This window comes from Ixodes scapularis, unplaced genomic scaffold, assembly GCF_016920785.2.
Source record: "Ixodes scapularis isolate PalLabHiFi unplaced genomic scaffold, ASM1692078v2 PGA_scaffold8__174_contigs__length_109621045, whole genome shotgun sequence".
Classification (NCBI taxonomy): Eukaryota; Metazoa; Arthropoda; class Arachnida; order Ixodida; family Ixodidae; genus Ixodes; species Ixodes scapularis.
The window spans coordinates 50,069,561-50,088,096 of record NW_024609883.1 but is presented as its reverse complement, the minus strand read 5'-3'; the positions used below and the strand labels follow the sequence as shown (position 1 = coordinate 50,088,096).

General features: G+C 49.2%; 1 protein-coding gene across 1 annotated transcript in view; it reads right to left on the bottom strand.

Moving 5' to 3' along the window:
- Window positions 1-16,618, bottom strand: part of LOC120843034 — a 33,172-nt gene extending 16,554 nt beyond the window's left edge. Inside the window, exon 1 of the mRNA XM_040214242.1 lies at window positions 16,561-16,618. Coding sequence (XP_040070176.1) covers window positions 16,561-16,606 — 46 coding nt within the window. The 5' untranslated portion in view covers window positions 16,607-16,618. The remainder of the gene's footprint in view (window positions 1-16,560) is intronic.
- Between the last annotated feature and the right edge of the window lie 1,918 nt (window positions 16,619-18,536).

Sequence of the window (18,536 nt, the reverse complement as noted above, 5' to 3'; positions counted from 1 at the left end):
AGAATAACTTGAACAATACTCACCATCGACGCAGGGAAACCGTTGGCTAATCGTGGCAACTGATTATCTTACCCATTACGCCAAGACAAAATCCCTCCAGTCGAAAACAGCTGTAGAGTAAGCCAAGATCTTTGTCGAGTTCATCGTCCCCCGACACGGCGCTCCCCAAGTCCTGATCACGGACCGAGGATCACCGTTCAGGGCGCTAATTACACAGTAGATATTCCGCCTAAGCTACACCGACCACCGCCGAACCATGGCATACCACCCGCAGACCAGCGGACTGACGGAGAAATTAAACAAGACTGTCGCCGACATGATCTCGATGCACGTGGACGTGGAACATAAGGCGTGGGATGATGTGTTGCCCTACGCCACGTTGACGTACAGCACGGCGGTTCAAGAAGCCACGGGGATCACAACTTTTTAGCTGGTGCACTTCAGCAAGGTGACGACGATGTTCGACACTATGCTGCCCCACAACCCGACGGACGATGGCACCGACAACGCCCAGCTGGTCACCCAACGAGCAGAAGAGGTACGCCAGCTAGCCCGACTTCGGATAAAGGACCAACAACTTGTTAAGGCTGGCCGTTACAACCTTCGTCGCCGTGACGTGGAGTACCAGCCCGGAGACAGGGTGTGGGCGCGGACGCTCATTCGCCGCCGCGGCCTCAGCGAGAAGCAATTAGCCCCGAGAAGTTCGCGTAGCGCCCCCTTACGGCAAACCGGGGTGACGTCACGGCGAGGAGAGAACTTTTCCCCGGCTCGCCGCGCTCGCCCCGTGGAGGCTGTGACGACGCCAACTGTCGGCGCGCTCGTTTCTATTTAATTTTTTTTGGGCGTGTTTTTCGTAAGAAGAGTAATTTTTTTTGTGCCTTTATTGAGGCATGGCCTGTAGCTACAGGCGAAACTTCAACCAAGATTTTAAGCATGGTTGACAGGGCAGGCAACGCATGAATCGCAGCTGGTATATGAAAATAAAGAAATATGGCCACAATTGCAGGAGCATCACCATGGATTTACATCTCGCACAATAATAACTGCTGAATTGGCAGGTTATGTATACTATTTTTTGTTTTGTATCTCCGTTTTTGAACAAGATCGCCAAAGCAGAAAAGCTGCATGCTGCTCGGGCAACATGCTAAATACAGTCTGGGCCATGGGGAGAGAATCACAAGTAAGACAGCCCAAGTGCAGGGGCAAAGTAAAAAAAAAAAAAAACAAGGACCATTTATTATATACATTGCTCGTATTTGACCCTTGCTCGATTCGGAGAGTATTTCAATGGACTACACGGGTGATATCTGTGGACTTGTTTATATCAACCCTCAAGTAATGTATTACAAACGTAAGCGAAAACAAACGTAAGCGAAGGTGTCTAGCTCGTTATTAGTCCGTTAAACCCTAAAATTGAGATTTTACTTAAATCGAATTGTCCTGAAGCTAAAATACCAGAAGCTTTTCTCACGCAGACTGTCGCTCTTCACAGGTTCCACATTTTGTGCTACTAGTGCTGCACCTACTACTGGACAGACGCTCGGATGCTTGCTTTTACTCCTGTTTCCCTCTGTTGTCAGAGAGTCCAGCTGTAGGGAGTTTGGAGGCCGAGGAAGCTTTTTGAGACCTGCAGCAGTGTCTATTTTAATTAGAAATGACAATTCCGACTAAACGGTGTATTTTCCGAATACCCAAGGCTGGAATAAAAATGCCAGGAAAAAATATAAACATTCCAAATTACGGCACTATTGCTGTGCATATTTTGGGCAGTTCAATACATATCATACAGGCAACTGGGGGCAGTTCGGCCGTTTTTGCTGCTACCCTACAAACTAATCTCCAGTAATTGTGCATCTTCTAAAAAAATGTGCCTGCATACGTGTTAAACTATATAATTAATTTACGAAGAAGCTTCATTTATGTAAAACAACCCTGCTTCATGAGCACTTCAAAGATAATCAGACACAGGGCCTTTAAAACATGTGCGAACCAGCGTATGCAGAGCGGCAGCCCGAAGTCGGAGTCCCGAGCTAATTTGCCGACCACCCAAAGGCCTATGATATAAATGCCACTTCAAATGCCTTGAAAGCGGGATGTAATATCGTCCTAAATCATGAACATGCAAGGGACAGAATTTCAGCGTCTGAAACAGTTCCGCCACCGCTCCACCGATCCTTCACGAAATTGCCTTGTGTCGTGTGGACGCGCTGGGAGGTTCATCGGCGGAATTGCCTCCGCCGATAGCTTTCGGGATTTGTAACCCCATTTTAAAGGTAAAGGGGACAAGTAGGCTTATAAAATGTACGGAAGCACGTCAATATCGGCCTTACTCAACGTCTTGTACACCGAGTAAACGAAGTCCAGCTCCTCGAAGAGCTTGCGGCACACCGCCAAGCCAGGAAACTGGTGCTGGGAAGCGAGCCGATGCGAGATCGCGGAGCGGAGTCGCGGAGTCATCGCCCTGACGTCATGGTACACCTCACCCAATCAGGGCGCGGCGACCGCAGCGACGCTTGTGTTCGCTCTTGGGGCTAATAGACCGTTCCATTAGGGTCATAGCAGAGAGGGTAAAAGAGAAAAAAAATGCACTCCCCCTCTCGCCCCGCATCTCGTCCGCTCCGCCGACTGGGCTGTAGCTAGCGTCCGGCTGGCGTGCAAACTCTGTTTAAAATCGCGTCATTTTGGAACTTTCAAGCGCAGATGCGCAGATTTTGGTATGCCAGTTGTCGTGTAATACTATGCTAGATAAAAAAGACTAACAGAGTCTAATTGCGCTGTTATCTGCGTGCAAATAAAAAAAAAATAGGGAAAACTGTGTTAGAGTGGCCGGTCTCTCCGGCGAAAAGTGACTCCAGTGGCTGTACCTTTTTTACCATACTAAGTACGTACTAGTGTAGGCCCTTTAGCGAACATGAGTGGAAGTCTGAAATAATAAATAAAACGTGCTCTCCTGCCGCAATACACGCAGTAGTTGAGGGTAGTACTGCCGGCTGACTCAACTGCTATTTAAGTAACGGAAAAAAGATATGCTAGTTGATCATTTAGCGAAATAGAACAACAGAGAGCTATAGGCTGATTTTGGAGTAGCCACAACTATTCTAAGAACGCAAACCACTTCACAACGGCAGCCACGAGCGAGAGTTCGATGTTCCGTACTGCCCGCCGATACAGCCCAAAGATGGAGAACGGCAACGTCCCGGTTTGTCGTCTGCTAGCGGAGTCGGCGCGTGCCCTCTCTCTCGTTTTACCCCGCCGAACCCTGCGGAACTTCCCGGATGTGTGGAGAGGGCGCTGCGGTCGAACAAAATGGTGCCGCCCAGAGAGCGCTAAATGGAATGGTCTATTGAAACACGAGTTCGAACCCTACAAGGTCATTCGCCACCTTGGAGAAGTGAACTACAAAGAGCTTTCCGATGGAACCCGACCATCAGGACGCCGCCAACCACAATTAAAAGTGTTCCACATCGTTCTACTCAAATCGTCCTACGCGCTTTAGGCCTGTGAAGTTGCGTGTTGATTTCGTGTCCCTGTATTTTATTAATAATTTTTGCTTTTCTTTCTCGTTGCATCGGAACGATGCGCTCCTAAAAGAGGGGGGGGGGGGGGGGGGGGGGGATAATGCCGCACGCGGGGCCGAGTAACCGCGTTTTTTCAGCACCTAGCATGATATGCACTTTGCTGGAATCTGTTGGCGCAAAATGGACACGAAACACCCTTCCTCTTCGAACTGTTATCCCACTGATGAGATTATTCTAAATACTACTGCCCCTGCACCCAACCATGAATAGACGCCCAACCACACAGCATCGAGAGGCCAAGGCCGGCTTTCTTATCTGGCAAGAAAAACACGCTCACTTAATACATTCGCAGCACCGACACCCAACCAGACGTTATAGCCCTGCAAAAGAACCACTGCGACTTTGCTATCCCGGGGTACGAGAAGTTCACGCAGCCGATTATTGTACAAAAGAACCGAAGGACGACCACCGCACCCCCCCCCCCCCTCATTATTACTGATAAGGAGGGGGTGGTGATTAACGCATATAAAAAAAAAACTCCTAGCCATCATTGAAGAGAATTCAAAGTACCTCAATTTTTTCTACCAGGAGCAGGTCGTCACCCACATTGTCGTCACCCACATTCAAGTGGACGGAGAGCGCATAACCATATTGAACTCCTACCGGACACCGCAGTCTCCACAACCGCACGTTTCCTCCTCCACAGCACACTGTGACCCATGTGCACGAAAGGCCACAACGCCACCCTCCTGCTCGGCGACTTCAATTGTCCGAATAAAAGCTGGGGATACAATCGAAGCTCAGCCATGGGACACAAATTAGAAGCCTGCTCAAACACCGACCGACTGACGCTCCTCAACAACACCTCATATACCACCCGTCAAGGCACTGCACAGGAAACAGACACCAACCCTTTCCTCACGTCGATCCGTGGCGATGACTACGGCCTTTGGGATAACACCATGGAGAGCTTGGGCAGCGACCACAGCAATCATCCAAGCATCACTCACACCCAGGCACCATGCCAAACGACCCGGAACTCAGTTCGCACACGTCACCCCCATCACGCAGTCTCACGGCGCGCAGGGCACTGGAAACCACCGTAGAGCCCCCCTTACCCCGAGACTTGAAGTCGCTCAAAATTCCTAACTGTCCTAAACCACACTAGACGAATTCGCCGCATGGAAGACCACCCCTATGTGGACAAACACCTCCTCACCCTGTAGAAGCGCCGCCGACGCGCAGTGACGGCCTGGAAACGGAGCCTTGACAACCGATGCCTCCGTCATGCTATCGAGGAATTCACCACAGTGGCCCAGGATCACGGGGACTATCTCGCCATACGCAGCTTCCTCCAGACCTGCGACGACATGAACGGTCGACTCCACACTCTCCGGGCTTGGCGAATCATGCGCACTCTCTTCGGACCAAACTAGCCTCGCAACATGTTGAAGAAGCTTCAGATAACGCTGTCAAACCAGATTCGGGAGACTTTTATCCTCTAATCGTTCAGAGCATCCTACCTGGCGAAGAACCAAACAACGGTATAAGCTCTGTATTTTCCCTGCGAGAACTTACATCAGCCCTCCGCAAACAAGCGGAACAGGACACCGGACCCCGAACGTGTAAGCTATGGGGTGCTCCGCAACCTGCCGGACATGAAGATGGAAGAATCGCTCGCCTTAATCAATGAAACGTGTGGAGATCTAGCTGCCCTCCCCCGCGCCGACCCTCCGGACCCTAATTTCCGGCCTCCGAGATACGTCATGCCTCGGCGGAGCGGCCATGACCTCGCGTACCGCAGATCCGGGTACGGCGCTCCCTAGGTTAACTGACGTCACGCGACTGGCTTCCCAAGACAAAAAGGGCGAAGGCTTGAAAAGGGGAAGCCGGACAAAGGAGGGCTCGCTTGGACGGCGACGCTCTCGAACGGTGGACACGGAGACAGCGCGCAGCGGTGACAGGAGACGAAGACGCTGGCTCGGGATTCGGCGGGAAGACGGACGCTGGCGCGGGGCAGTGCGGGCGCTACGTCAAGTCGCGGACTCGACAAACTCACCGGATGGTGACCCTGGACGACGACGTCCCCATGACGCGATGTGGATGACCACCGCTGGGAGTTGGAGCAGCTGCAGCGACAGCAGACTCTCCCCCGGCCTCGCTGATGACCGTTCCCCGATCCCGAAACCCCCCAGGCAGTGAGTGAGTGAATAAACCCTTTTGCCGAAAGCGAAGTATTGCTGTGTCATATTGATCCGGAGACGGGGTTTGAGGGAATCGGAGCTAGGAGCCTGTAAGCGTGGGAAATAGGCTGCATACCGCAAGGTTGGAAGGAATCCCACGCCATCACCATCCCCAGGCCAGGCAAACCCATTACTACGATCACTAACCTTCGCCCCATATCCATGACGTCAGGCTTTGGTAAGTTGATGGTGATGATGACCCTTCAACGGTTCAAGTGGTACCTAGAGCACCACGGACACATCGTTCAAACAATGGTTGGATTCCGCCAGCATGTTAGCACACGTTTCCCACCGTACCCGCACGTGTGTCTACGACTACAAAAGCGTGGCTCAACTACCTACGATCGTCGGGGTGGGCATCCACAAGGCCTTCGACAACGTAGATTAAGCCCCCATCCTCCAGGACCTGGACGAGACCCAGCCGGGATGCCGCCTCTTTGCCTCCGTTAAGAATGCCCTCAAGGACCGAACGCTCTGCGTCATGGACCCACACGGTAATCCGTCAAAGCCAGATCCGCTGTGGCGAGGGACTCCCAGGGCTCTGCACTGTCATCGAAGCTTTTCAATCTTACCCTGAAAAATCTTCCAGCCCCGCTATCCGCCATCCTGCAGACCTCCGTCACGCCATTTATGCGGATGATATCACCCTTTGGTGCTGCAGAGGCTCCCCTGGAGAGTAGGAGGACGCTCTGCAGAAGGGCCTCGACGTAGTTCACGCCCCCGCCCAGACCATCCACCTCGCCTGCTCGCCCCTCAAGACGAAACACGTTGTAGCTTCAAAAGACCCGCACAAAACTGCCAAGGCCTATCAAGACCTCATCCGCATTTCGTCTCACCCTACGATGGACTAAAGGCAAAAGGTAGGGAGCACCAGACCCAATCATGACTCACTTAATCGCGCAGTATTTCGCTTCGATGCACTTATAGGTGCCCGCGTCTCGTATCACTGATGGATATGGGCGGACAGTGGTTCGAATGAAATAGCTCTGAGTGACTCATGAGTTTTACATTGCGAAGAAAGCCACGATATACAGGCTCTTTACACTGTCGAAGTTATAAAAATGATGACAAAAAGGCAAACAGCGCAGAGTAAACGGGGACTAAAGGAAGTGCAAACAGGACAAGCACTGACTCTCAACTGAACTTTAATCACATAAAAACAAAACAAAGAACCCCACCCGCGTCACATGATACATTCACCACGTGTCCAAAAAAAAAACAATCTCTTTACTACTTAAGCCCAGTGACGTTTGGCTTACGCAGTTGGCGCCTGCTTTGATAATTGCATGCGACTCTAAAATTTCTCTTTTCACTCTGTCTCTTCTATTTTTAATGATACCAGTCTTACTGAAGACAGGTTTTGCACCCGCATCCATGACAATTCAATGGTAGATGCCCCCCTACAGCTCCCACCACTGATCGCAACGACAAGTCATGCTCCCGCAGTCTGTGATTAACACATCTGCCCGTCTGACCGACGTAGGCTTTTCCACACGTTAGTTGAATCGTTCACACAACACTCACCTTGCAAACAACATTGATTTTCATGCTTCACCGAGCAAGCGGTTCCTTTGTCCTTCTTATCGCCAACTCTCGCGCATAGTTGCGCCAGCTTACATGGAGCTGAAAACACAAATGGCACATCGTACCTCAAGGCAACTGTTTTCCAATTGTGTGAAATTCTATGGAGATACGGTATTACGAGCGGTCTCTTATTTGGCCTTTCTCTCTGTGGACGGGGTTCCCACTTGAGTTTCTTTAACAAACCCTCCGCAACGCTCAATAAAACCGAAGTTGGGAAACCTGCCACTGTCAGGCTCTCAACCTGGTGGGCAAAACTATCGTTAACCACATGATGACATGACTTCTCGAGTGCAGCTTGTAGGCAAGACGAGGCAATGCTTCTCTTGACCAGCTTAGAATGCGGTGAATCTTATGGAAGAAGACCCTTCTGGTGAACGTGGGTAATAAGACCAGCAAACGTGTTTAGCGATGAATGCTAATCTCAAATCTAAACATTGTAGGTAAGCCCCATTCTGAAGTTCGTGAGTAAAAGTGAGCCCGTCCGAATGATGTGTGAAAACTTCTAAAACAGACCTCATGACTTCTGCCTCACATATGCCCTCCAACCTAATAAACAAAACCAAAAACTCATCCACGTAAGGAAGCACTTTACAAACGCGCTAGTCATCCAGTTCATCAGGTATGGCAATATCGCTTTTGGCTAAAAAATATCACAAAGCACAGGTGCCACAGACGAACTAATACAAACACCTTTTTCCTGAACGTAAAGCTTAGCGTTAAAAAGGATAAAAGTTGACTCCAGATAAAACTTGAGCAGCTCTAAAAACCCATCAGTATACACACCGCTACCGTTCTGGAAGCCAATCTCGCCATTTCTGTCAATACATTCACGTACCGAGACAAACAGAGCGCTATGAGGGATGGAGTAAGAAAGATCCTCAGCATCTATGGAAAAACCTTACAAATCTGTGTCTGCACCAGTACTAAGATAATCTATGACACTGTGAATTGCGCACCAAAAAAGGATCAAAGGTAACTGACCGACTTAAGTGCTGTTGCAGGAATCGACTGACCTGTCTTTGCCACGCCTCCTTCTCTGTAACGATGGCCTCATGGGTGCATTCACTTTATGTGTCTTAACCGAAAATAATATATCAAGATTACCTTTCGTGTTCTCTCCAATTTCTTTTACCAGCTTGAACAATTGTAATTCTTTGCACAACTTGGCTGCCGCACATTTGACCCTTTTTGGCTTAAGATTGGTAATCTCGAAGTTGTTCTTAATCGCATGAAATTATCAAAGTAGGCGCCATCTGCGTAAGCCAAACGTCACTGGGCTTAAGCGGTAAAGAAAATGTTTTTTTGGACACGTGGTGAATGTATCATGTGACGCGGGCAGGGTTGCTGTTTTTTTTAGGTTATTAACGTTCAGCTGAGTGTCAGCGCTTGTCCTGTTTGCACTTCCTACAGTCCCCGTTTACTGTGCGCTGTTTGCCTTTTCTTCAGTATGAACCCACTAACCCACATCGCCACCCTTATATAGGAATGATGCAGCGCTCTTTGATTCAAAGCAGTATTCGTTCATTCCTGATCAATATTAGGCACTTACACTAAAGTTTAGCGTGGAACGTGATTGTGCCTGGCGGCCCGCGGCTTTGGCCTTTAGTCCATTGTAAGATGAGACAGAGTAAAGCTTCAGATCAACGGCTCGCCCATTCCTCGACGCCCCCACATCAAGGTCTCGGGCTTCATCTTTGAGCAGGACGGCCACAGTACGGTGTAGACTCCTCAAATAATCAAATAGATCGAGCAAGTGCACCAGATGATCCGGCACATCACCTGGCAATGCCAAGGCCTCAAGGAACATAAACTGCACAAGGTAATTGAGGCCGTGGTCTACTCGCGCTTTATGTACGCGCTAAACTACTAGAACCTCACGGCCACTCAACTCCGGCGCCTAGAGACGGCTCTCCGCAAGTGCACCTGCGCCGTCCTCGGTGTCTCTTCCTACACTCCCAACTAAAAGAGAAGAGACGGCCTTTTTCAAGCTCCCTCGATGAGCGGATAGAAAAATGAAAGCCGTTTACAACTCCCTGTAACGCCGAATTTGAGCGCAGCTCTTGAGAAGGAGGAGGGAAGGGTACTGGGGGGATCAGTTGACCTGGGAAGGGGGGGTCACGTGACCTCGGGTCACGCGACCTGGGAGATCACGTGACCTCGGGGTCACGTGACGATGACGTCATCAGTGATGATGACGATGACGATGCGGATGCCGATTACGTCATTGGCATCCGCATCGCCATCGTCATCATGACTGATGACGTCATCAGTGACGTCACTGATGACGTCATCGGTATCGGCATCGGCATCATCACTGATGACGTCATCGTCACGTGACCCCCAGGTCACGTGACCCCCCCCCCCTAGGTCCTCCCGAAGGAACCCGAGGCCCTCCCGAGGTCCTCCCGAAGGAGCCCGAGGTCCTCCCGAAGGAGCCCGAGGTCCTCCCGAGGTCCTCCCGAAGGAACCCGAGGTGCTTCCGAGGTCCTCCCGAAGGAACCCGAGGTCCTGGGGGGAGTCATGTGACGATGACGTCATCAGTGATGATGACGATGACGATGCGGATGCCGATGAAGTCATTGGCATCCGCATCGCCATCACCATCATCACTGATGACGTCATCGGCATCCGCATCGTCATCGTCATCATCACTGGTGACGTCATCGTCACGTGACCGACCCCCTAGGTCCTCCCGAAGGAACCCGAGGTCCTCCCGAGGTCCTCCCGAAGGAGCCCCAGGTCCTCCCGAGGCCCTCCCGAAGGAACCCGAGGTCCTTCCGAGGTCCTCCCGAAGGAACCCGAGGTCCTTCCGAGGTCCTCCCGAAGGAACCTGAGGTCCTCCCGAAGGACCTCGGGTTCCTTCAGGAGGACCTCGGGTTCATTCGGGAAAATTTACCCATAATGCACCGCGCGGTTACGCCGACGGCGACGGCGACGGCGACGGCGACGGCGACGGCGACGGCGACGTCGACGCCGCTCAAGCCGGAAACGGGCGCCTAAGAGCTGCGCTCTAAAACACCACGGAGCCCAACTTAACCGACTCACAACCAGAGGTCGGCATTTTAGGTCGCCCTCACTCACCCTCACCCCCACAGCCACACTCCCCTGAGCCCCTAACTCACCCTCACCCTCACAGCTACACTCACCTTCAGCCCCTCACTCACCCTCACCCTCACAGTCACACTCACCTTCAGCCCTTCACTCACCCTCACGGCCCTCACGGCCCTCATGCCCCTCACTCACTCATGGCCCTCACGACACCCACCGCCCTCACGCCATTCACCGCCCTCACGGCCCTCACGGCCCTCACCGCCCTCACGGCCCTCACCGCCCTCACGACCCTCACCGCCCTCACGGCCCTCACGCACTCATAGCCCTCACGCCACTCACGGCCCTCACGGCCCTCACGGCCCTCACGGCCCTCACCGCCCTCACGGCCCTCACCGCCCTCACCGCCCTCACGGCCCTCACGCACTCACGGCCCTCACGCCACTCACCGCCCTCACGCCACTCACCGCCCTCACGCCACTCACCGCCCTCACCGCCCTCACGGCCCTCACGGCCCTCACCGCCCTCACGGCCCTCACGCCACTCACCGTCCTCACGCCACTCACCGCCCTCACCGCCCTCACGGCCCTCACGGCCCTCGCCGCCCTCACGCCACTCACCGCCCTCACGCCATTCACCGCCCTCAGGCCCCTCACCGCCCATGCGGCCCTCACACCCCTCACGCCCCTCACGCACTCATGGCCCTCACGCCACTCAGGCCAGCTTCAGATGGGGCAATTTCGCCCAGAAACTTTAGGTCGCAACACCAGCAACACGGGTCGTCATCTTAAAATTTTATTTTTCTTGCACTATTTAGACAGAATTACGCGTCATAAACGTGTTTTTATGCATTTAAACCTCGTTAAGAATACTAATGCACCTTTCTGAAACAGTTTATTTAAAAAAAAAAAAACGATCGATTTCAAACCAGAACCAAGTCATTCGGTGTCATCATTACCGGCACGAGGTATCACGTGAAAATTTTGCGTCCCTGATTGGATGCAGCCGCTTCAAACGTATTCGAATTGCTCCGAGTAGCTTGCTTATTTCGAGCTGGACCCGATCTCAGCAATTCGTGTCGATCTAGGGAAAGCTAGAGAACAACCCGCCATCAACACCAAAATTGCTGAGAAAGATGCTCGATCTGAAGGGGGCCTCACGCACTCACCGCCCTCACGCACTCATGGCCCTCACACACCTCATGCACTCACCGCCCTCACGGCCCTCACGGCCCTCACGCCTCTCATGCCACTCACTGCCCTCACGCACTCATGGCCCTCACACCCCTCACGCACTCACCGCCCTCACACCACTCACGCACTCATGGCCCTCACGCCACTCACCGCCCTCACGCCCCTCACGCACTCATGACCCTCACCGCCCTCACGGCCCTCACGGCCCTCACTGCCCTCACGGCCCTCACCGCCCTCACCGCCCTCACAGCCCTCACGGCCCTCACAGCCCTCACGGCCCTCACCGCCCTCACAGCCCTCACTCACCCTCACACTCATGAATTTTCCTGGTTCAGAAACTCACTCACCCTCACCTCAACTGTGAAGATGAGGGTGAGTGAGGGTGAGTGAGGGCCCTCATGAGTGAGGTTTGCCGAGGTATGCTCACAACCTCCGCACATGGAAGAGCCATCCTCCGTCTGCTAGGGAAATCTACAGACCATCCGGCCCCCATTTCCCCGACTCCACCTCCATAGGACGGCATTCCACGTCTCGTCGTTGACCCTACATCCCGCAACATGGCTTGCGCTACAGACGCGCATCGCAGGCAAGACAAGGCGGACCATCTCCATGAACCGATGCATAACACCTATTATATTGACGATCAAGCCATTGACGACAAGGGCGTGACGGCGACGGTCGGACCCCGGGGTGAAGCCTCCATGAGGAATAATTCCGGTGTTCCTTCAGTAGCGGGGCCGGAGACACAAACCATCTTGGAAGCAATCATCCTCCACCAACACACCACGGCAACCACCACTGTGCGGACCAGGCAAGGAGGCAGGATTTTGATTCGGGGCGGGGCACCCATGACAAAATGCTGTATGAGGGGAAGGGGGGAAAGGAGGCCCCAACAGAACGGAAGATTTCGGAGAGTGCCACCCCCCCCCCCCCTCCCCCCTGGATATGTGCCTGGTGCGGACGGACAGTCTAGGAAATTCTCCGCAGCTTGGAGGCGCAAGCACTGACTACACACCCTCCAAGAATACATGCTAACCCATCCGCAACTTAGAGTTCGTCTAGAATGGGCCCCCGCCACCAAGACATTTAGGGGAACGAGCGAGCTCACGTTCTGACACGCGACAGCAAACCTCCGAACCCCCCAACACCCTGGCCGGAACGATACTGTCCCCACGATGACCACTCCCAACATTAAAAGGAACGAACTGCACACATCGCCAGCTTTAAGTCCCCACGCCGCAAGCCCCCCTCCCTTCCTGGTCCCATTCCAAAGAGGAGGCCTCTATCATCTGGCAAGCACAATCCTCTTCTCTTGCTACTGAGCACTATATACACTTCATACCGCGCCGATCTGGTCGCCCCACCTGCAATAACTGCGGAGGCTACCCCTCCAATGCACACATATACTGATCCTGTCCCAGGGCCTCAACCTTCCTCGCTCGTCTCTTTCTCTCCCTTCTTCCACTTTTAGTCAATAGCTCAGCTCCTATTCCTGGGCGAGCTGGGCCGATCCCCCAAAAGATCCCCAAGCCTCCTGTGGACCCTCCTCGTCGCCCGCATTGAAAAAATAACTCCGTCCTCGGACGCCAAACACACAGACTCCACGAAGGACGAACACAGCGCGCCCTCATCCTTTGATGAAAATTAAAAACGGCTCGAACTTTAGTCGTTGAATAAAGTGTGTTTTTCCTATCGCTCTTTTTCTCTCTCTCTGAAAAAAGTGGCGGCAGGAAAGCGTCTTCGACGAAGTCTCCCTCGAGGAGTTACCCTATTACGAATTCGCCTATTTGACGAATCGCACTTCGACGTGTTGGCTTTCGTCGAGCTGGCTTCGACACGAAGAAGATAAATTTCGAAGTCATTTTTGTTGGACGTCTACTTTTTAAACCCAAAACCACCAATCGCTTTTTTTTTTTTAGATAACGTGTTGATTCTTTAGGAAGTTTACGATGCTTTATTGTGCTGAAAAGCTGAAAGAACGTTGAAGACTATTTGTTGCCCGCATTCTTTAGGTTTGTGTCTGCGGCCGGTTTTCCCCGTTTTTGTTTTTTATTCAAACACTTTCGGGAGTGCTTGTTACTGCTTGGATTAGGTGTTAATTTTGGTCGCTTTTATTATCTTTATTCTTTGTTGATTTTCAGCCTGCAGCGCCAGTATCAGGCATTCATGCAGGGGGCAAACGAACATGAAGAAAAAACGTTTCCGCATTTGCGGTACAAACAATCTCACTAGGCAAGGCGTTATATTCCTTGATAGAATATACCTCTTACTCATTTCAGCACGGGTACGGAGCTCACGTATTTTGTGGATATGATATTTATGTTTTGAAATATAATTTGAAGCATTCTAGCAATATGTTTCATAAATTAGAAACTGAAACAACTTATCTCGCCCATTCGTGTGACGAATTGTCATAAGGACGAATTTCCGTATGACGACTTGCCCTGGTGGACATATTGCCCTGCTACCATTTCACCTGCTTCGAATTTGTTTTTCAATGAACAGTCATACAGCCAAGAATAGATTCCGAAACAGAAAAAAAAACAGATCGAAGAGATACTAAGTGGCCTCAGAACTACAAACAAAAAACGATATTTTAAGACAAAAGTTTTTCTAAAAGTTTCTTTTTTTAATTAAGAATTTCCGAGGTATTTCTTAATTTTCCCGCGCCACAGTTTCGGGTGTTAAATTATTATTTATCATTATCCCCAGCTCACCTGCACACTAACTGTTGTTCCGACAAGGTGATATGTGTGACCTTCATGTGCTGCATCGCCCAGGCGTGTTGTGTGATTGTTTAGCTAGGTGTTTTAAATTTTTTTTTTCGTGGCGGTAGTCGTTATTGGCGATGTTTCGCAGCTGATCCCCTGTCAGTTTTCTATACATGCGTTGTACGTGACTTCACGCTAGTGAAGGATGGGACCCGCACCATGCCGGTGGTTGACACCAAGGCGTAGGATGCCATTAACTGCCCAGACATGCGCCGACATGAACCAAATTTTCAAAAAGGGCACCAAGTTTTTTACATGTGAACTTAGAAAAACGAGCTAGGCTCACGATGATGACGTTCACCTATGTGCGAAATTTTTTGGATTGCGCTACGAGCAGAACGTTTTGATATGCCGCCGACGAAGTTTTGACGCGAAGGGCTGTTGTGTCGGCAACAAAATGCTTTATTGTGCGCCCAAAATTCGACAAGCGGCTCTAAGAGCTACTTGAAGTAAAATTCCTACGATTTTGCGAAGTTCTGGTATAAACCGCAAGGCTACCGTCATAGTCTAAACGCTGAGACAAGGATAAATAAAATAATGTACAAGGTGAACTCTCCTTATCTCAGGGTTTATATTACAATGCTTACTAACCAACTCGCTTGCATACTTTAACTCCTCGCAAAGTTTACCGTGTAGCAGACGCTAAAATACTTTTGATTCCACTTATGCACCAATATAAAAAATGGCATTATTTATAACGAGAAAATAAAAAAAAAGTAAAATAGAAAATAAAGAAAGGAAAAAAAAGGAAAAAAAGAGAGAAAGCAATAAGAAACACAAAAATTCCGTGAAGAATAAAAGGCTGGAGAAGTCGATGCTAGTACGGATAAAGACATGATACAATCAAGCAAATAATATGAATGTATTCTTTATCTGCTGAGATTATTGAGCATTTGAAGACATTATTGCAAGTTCAGAAAGTCGGGTCAGCATGCTCGTATTAAAGGGTGATGACTTAGAAACTCTTAATCGGTATACTAATCGAATTTGTTCCAGAATACACGAGGAAGATAATTAGATAGTTGCGTCAATAAGTCTTCAATTAAAAATTTTTCAAATACACAAACTGCCGTATACATGGCTAGCGTTTATTGAACATACAATACTTAAAAGGTTAAAACAGCGTAAAAACGACTGACAGGGTAAAGAAGGACACAGACAGCGCTCTGTATGTGTCCTTCTTTACCTTGTCTGTCGCTTTTTGCGCTGTTTTAACCTTTTAAGTATGTCATACCAACTTGCCCAGGCTTCAACTTTATGAACATACAAATTAGGTGCTTGTGATTGCTCACAAGTCACGTAAAAGAGATTGTTAGGTTTAGTTTTACAACAAAGAAATTAACTGATAAGATTCTGCCAAGCTCAATAATAGAAAGATTTTCACGTCTCTAGATTGCTCGCATTTAATTCTGATGATAAGAATATCAGCTGTGATAGCCAGTTAAAAATATTCAAATGCCTGAAGACATAATTGTTCTTTTGGACAATAGGCTGATCGTTAACAAAAAAACATATTCTAACAAAAAAAAACAACAGTGTTAAGTTTTTTTTGTTTCCGCCGGACAAGATAAAACACAGTGACATTTGAATTATGTATCACGTCAGCTTACAGGGAAGCTCGGGCGTTTATTTTCGCACTTCCAATACTAAACAGATTTTCCGAATGCCCAGACTTTAGTCTGCCCGGCAGCTTTTTATTAGATATTGTCACGGGTGGTGACCAAAAAAACAATAGATGAACAGGAAGAAATAAACGTTTAATGTGGCGAACTTGTGCCAAAAATAAAAGAGTACAAAAGATAATAACAAAGCGTCGCGGGCGTCGAAATCGGCGAAGAGCAGGATCGAGCGCTGGGGCGAGACTGACTCGACAAGGTCGCGGGCGGCCTCTTATCTAGAGTGTGTCGCTATCTCGAAGATTCGGCGAAAGCGGTTCGAGCGTCGCGTGATCGGGGCGAGAATGAACACGCACTTTCTAGAAAACAAAAGCAGGGATGAATGATAGAAGTTACGTGTGGCACATGAATAAACGGGAACTTTCTGGAGGACCGTGACCGAGCGTTGCTTTCTCAGCCTTGCTCGCGGCAATATGAATTCAAGATAAACAACTCCAGTGCCTCAATCTAGAGGCACTGGCGTACTATCTCCAGCGGTAGTGAAACCAAACAGCAGAGAACTCCATAAAAAATAGATTTTTGTTTACCATGAATAAATGTCACTAGACCCGTTATAATTATGAAGGTAGACATCTGAATTATCGTTATGTTAATACGTGAAGGTCTTCACCAGATTGGCCTTTCTGAAAAAAAATAACAAATGTCACGACTGTGAAAATAGGTACCTCCATCCTTGTAATACCTATGCACATTGACTAGAAAACCTATAATTTTAGAGTCGTAACGTAGTTTCTATCATGTCGCTTTCAATATCTAGACAACAATTGCTATTAGTCTACTTCAAAAAGTTCAACATCCCTACTTCATTCGTTTTAGATACAGATAAGTGCTCTAAACAACTATAAAGTAGCAAGGTGTTCTTGCAGTACTAAATACCTCCTTTTTAAGCTCGTACTTCTGAATAGCATCTAGACATAAAAATTATATCTTTCGACAGATGGAACGAATTTCAGAATTTTTTAGATCTTGGAGAAAACTTTTTGCTAGCCTAAATTTATCGCGCATTCGACGTTTGGACACTTTAATATTAATACCAAATAGATCTTTCATAAATATACGAGTCAGTCGAACTAGAGTATAGACCTCGCTAGAGGATTAAATATAAAATATTTATGTTTGTTTTTGTTTGGCAAGAAAGCCTCTCTTTGCACCATCACACAGGTTGTCTTCAGTGCGCAAGGGCGCATGAGGGTGGCACTAAAGAATGCTTTCGCATGTGCGAGCGCTCGCGCATGCAATGAGCTTTCGAAAACGTTACGATCCCACATCGTGCTTTTGCCACTGCTGAGGACAATTTTTTTCAGGCTTTCCTCCTTAGATCGAAAAATCAACGAATTTCGGCTTGCAGCGTTCGCTCTGTGCGTGGTGCCAGGACTGTGGCTGCTACGCCCCGCGCAATGCGAACCTGGCGCAGGTCAAAGTTCCTCGGTTTTTCGGCGAATATACTCTCCATATACTCCAGTCTTTGGCAAAAAGTATTAGCGATTTTTGTCACGTATATTTTGAACCTACTTTCACGGCTTCGTCTTTTGACCACTACGCGATGCGAATATCTCCTTCGCTCGAGAAGGCTGTGCGGTAAACACGCCGTCAAGGCTTCCTGCTCCAGCCGCTAGGTGCGGCGATTTTGCAGGGGTCGCCCTATAGAACCCGTATTACAGAGAGTTTGCAACTGATCGATCATTGTCAGGTGGTTTATGGGCCGCATTTGCAAATATCGAGCTACGAGCAGGTGACGGAAGCGTCAATCGTTTGCAAGCGTCTTAGACTTTCTGCCTGCTTTCCTCGCCACGCAGTAGCGCAGCGCAAGTGCAGTTGTGACCGATCGCCACAGAAGGTGTCAGCCATTAGCTCACCATGGTTTACGGTGAAATCTCTCTTTAATCTAGGCTCTCTAGAGTGGCCAATAAAGAACCGGACAGCACAAACATTCAAGCAGTAAAAGAAACTATCCAGGATTCCTAGTGTCTACTTACTGCGCTTGTCACCTTGTGTCTACGTGAATCGAGCATTCTTGCTCTCCTCTTATATCAGCCTAGGAGTGTAAAAAAAAAGAACGGGTGATGCGAATTATGTATTGTGTTTTCTAGCTTAAATGTTGTGGTAACCTTTGTAAAAGATTAAAAGCGTCGAACAGTACGGTCAGTGTTTTCGTTGCCGCAGCTGTGAGATAGCATGTGCACTGCTACGCGAATATTTTTTTTTCTCAAGACGGACGAGAACTAACTTTACCTTTTCGGAAAAATATTTGAGTATGGTTGCTAAATAGCTTTTCCTGTGAAATTATTTTCTTTGTAAAATATTTTCTACGAATGTATTTCCGAAAATACAAAAAAAAAAAACAACAATAGTGTCATTCTGGAAGTATTTTATTACGTAGGCCTGTGTATTGTTACAGATGTTCTAATTGCCGAGTGTGTCATATTACCTCACAAAATTAAACGTTTTTAACACTAAAAACGTAATTGTTTTTTTACAGACAATAATAATAAAAAAAGTTGTA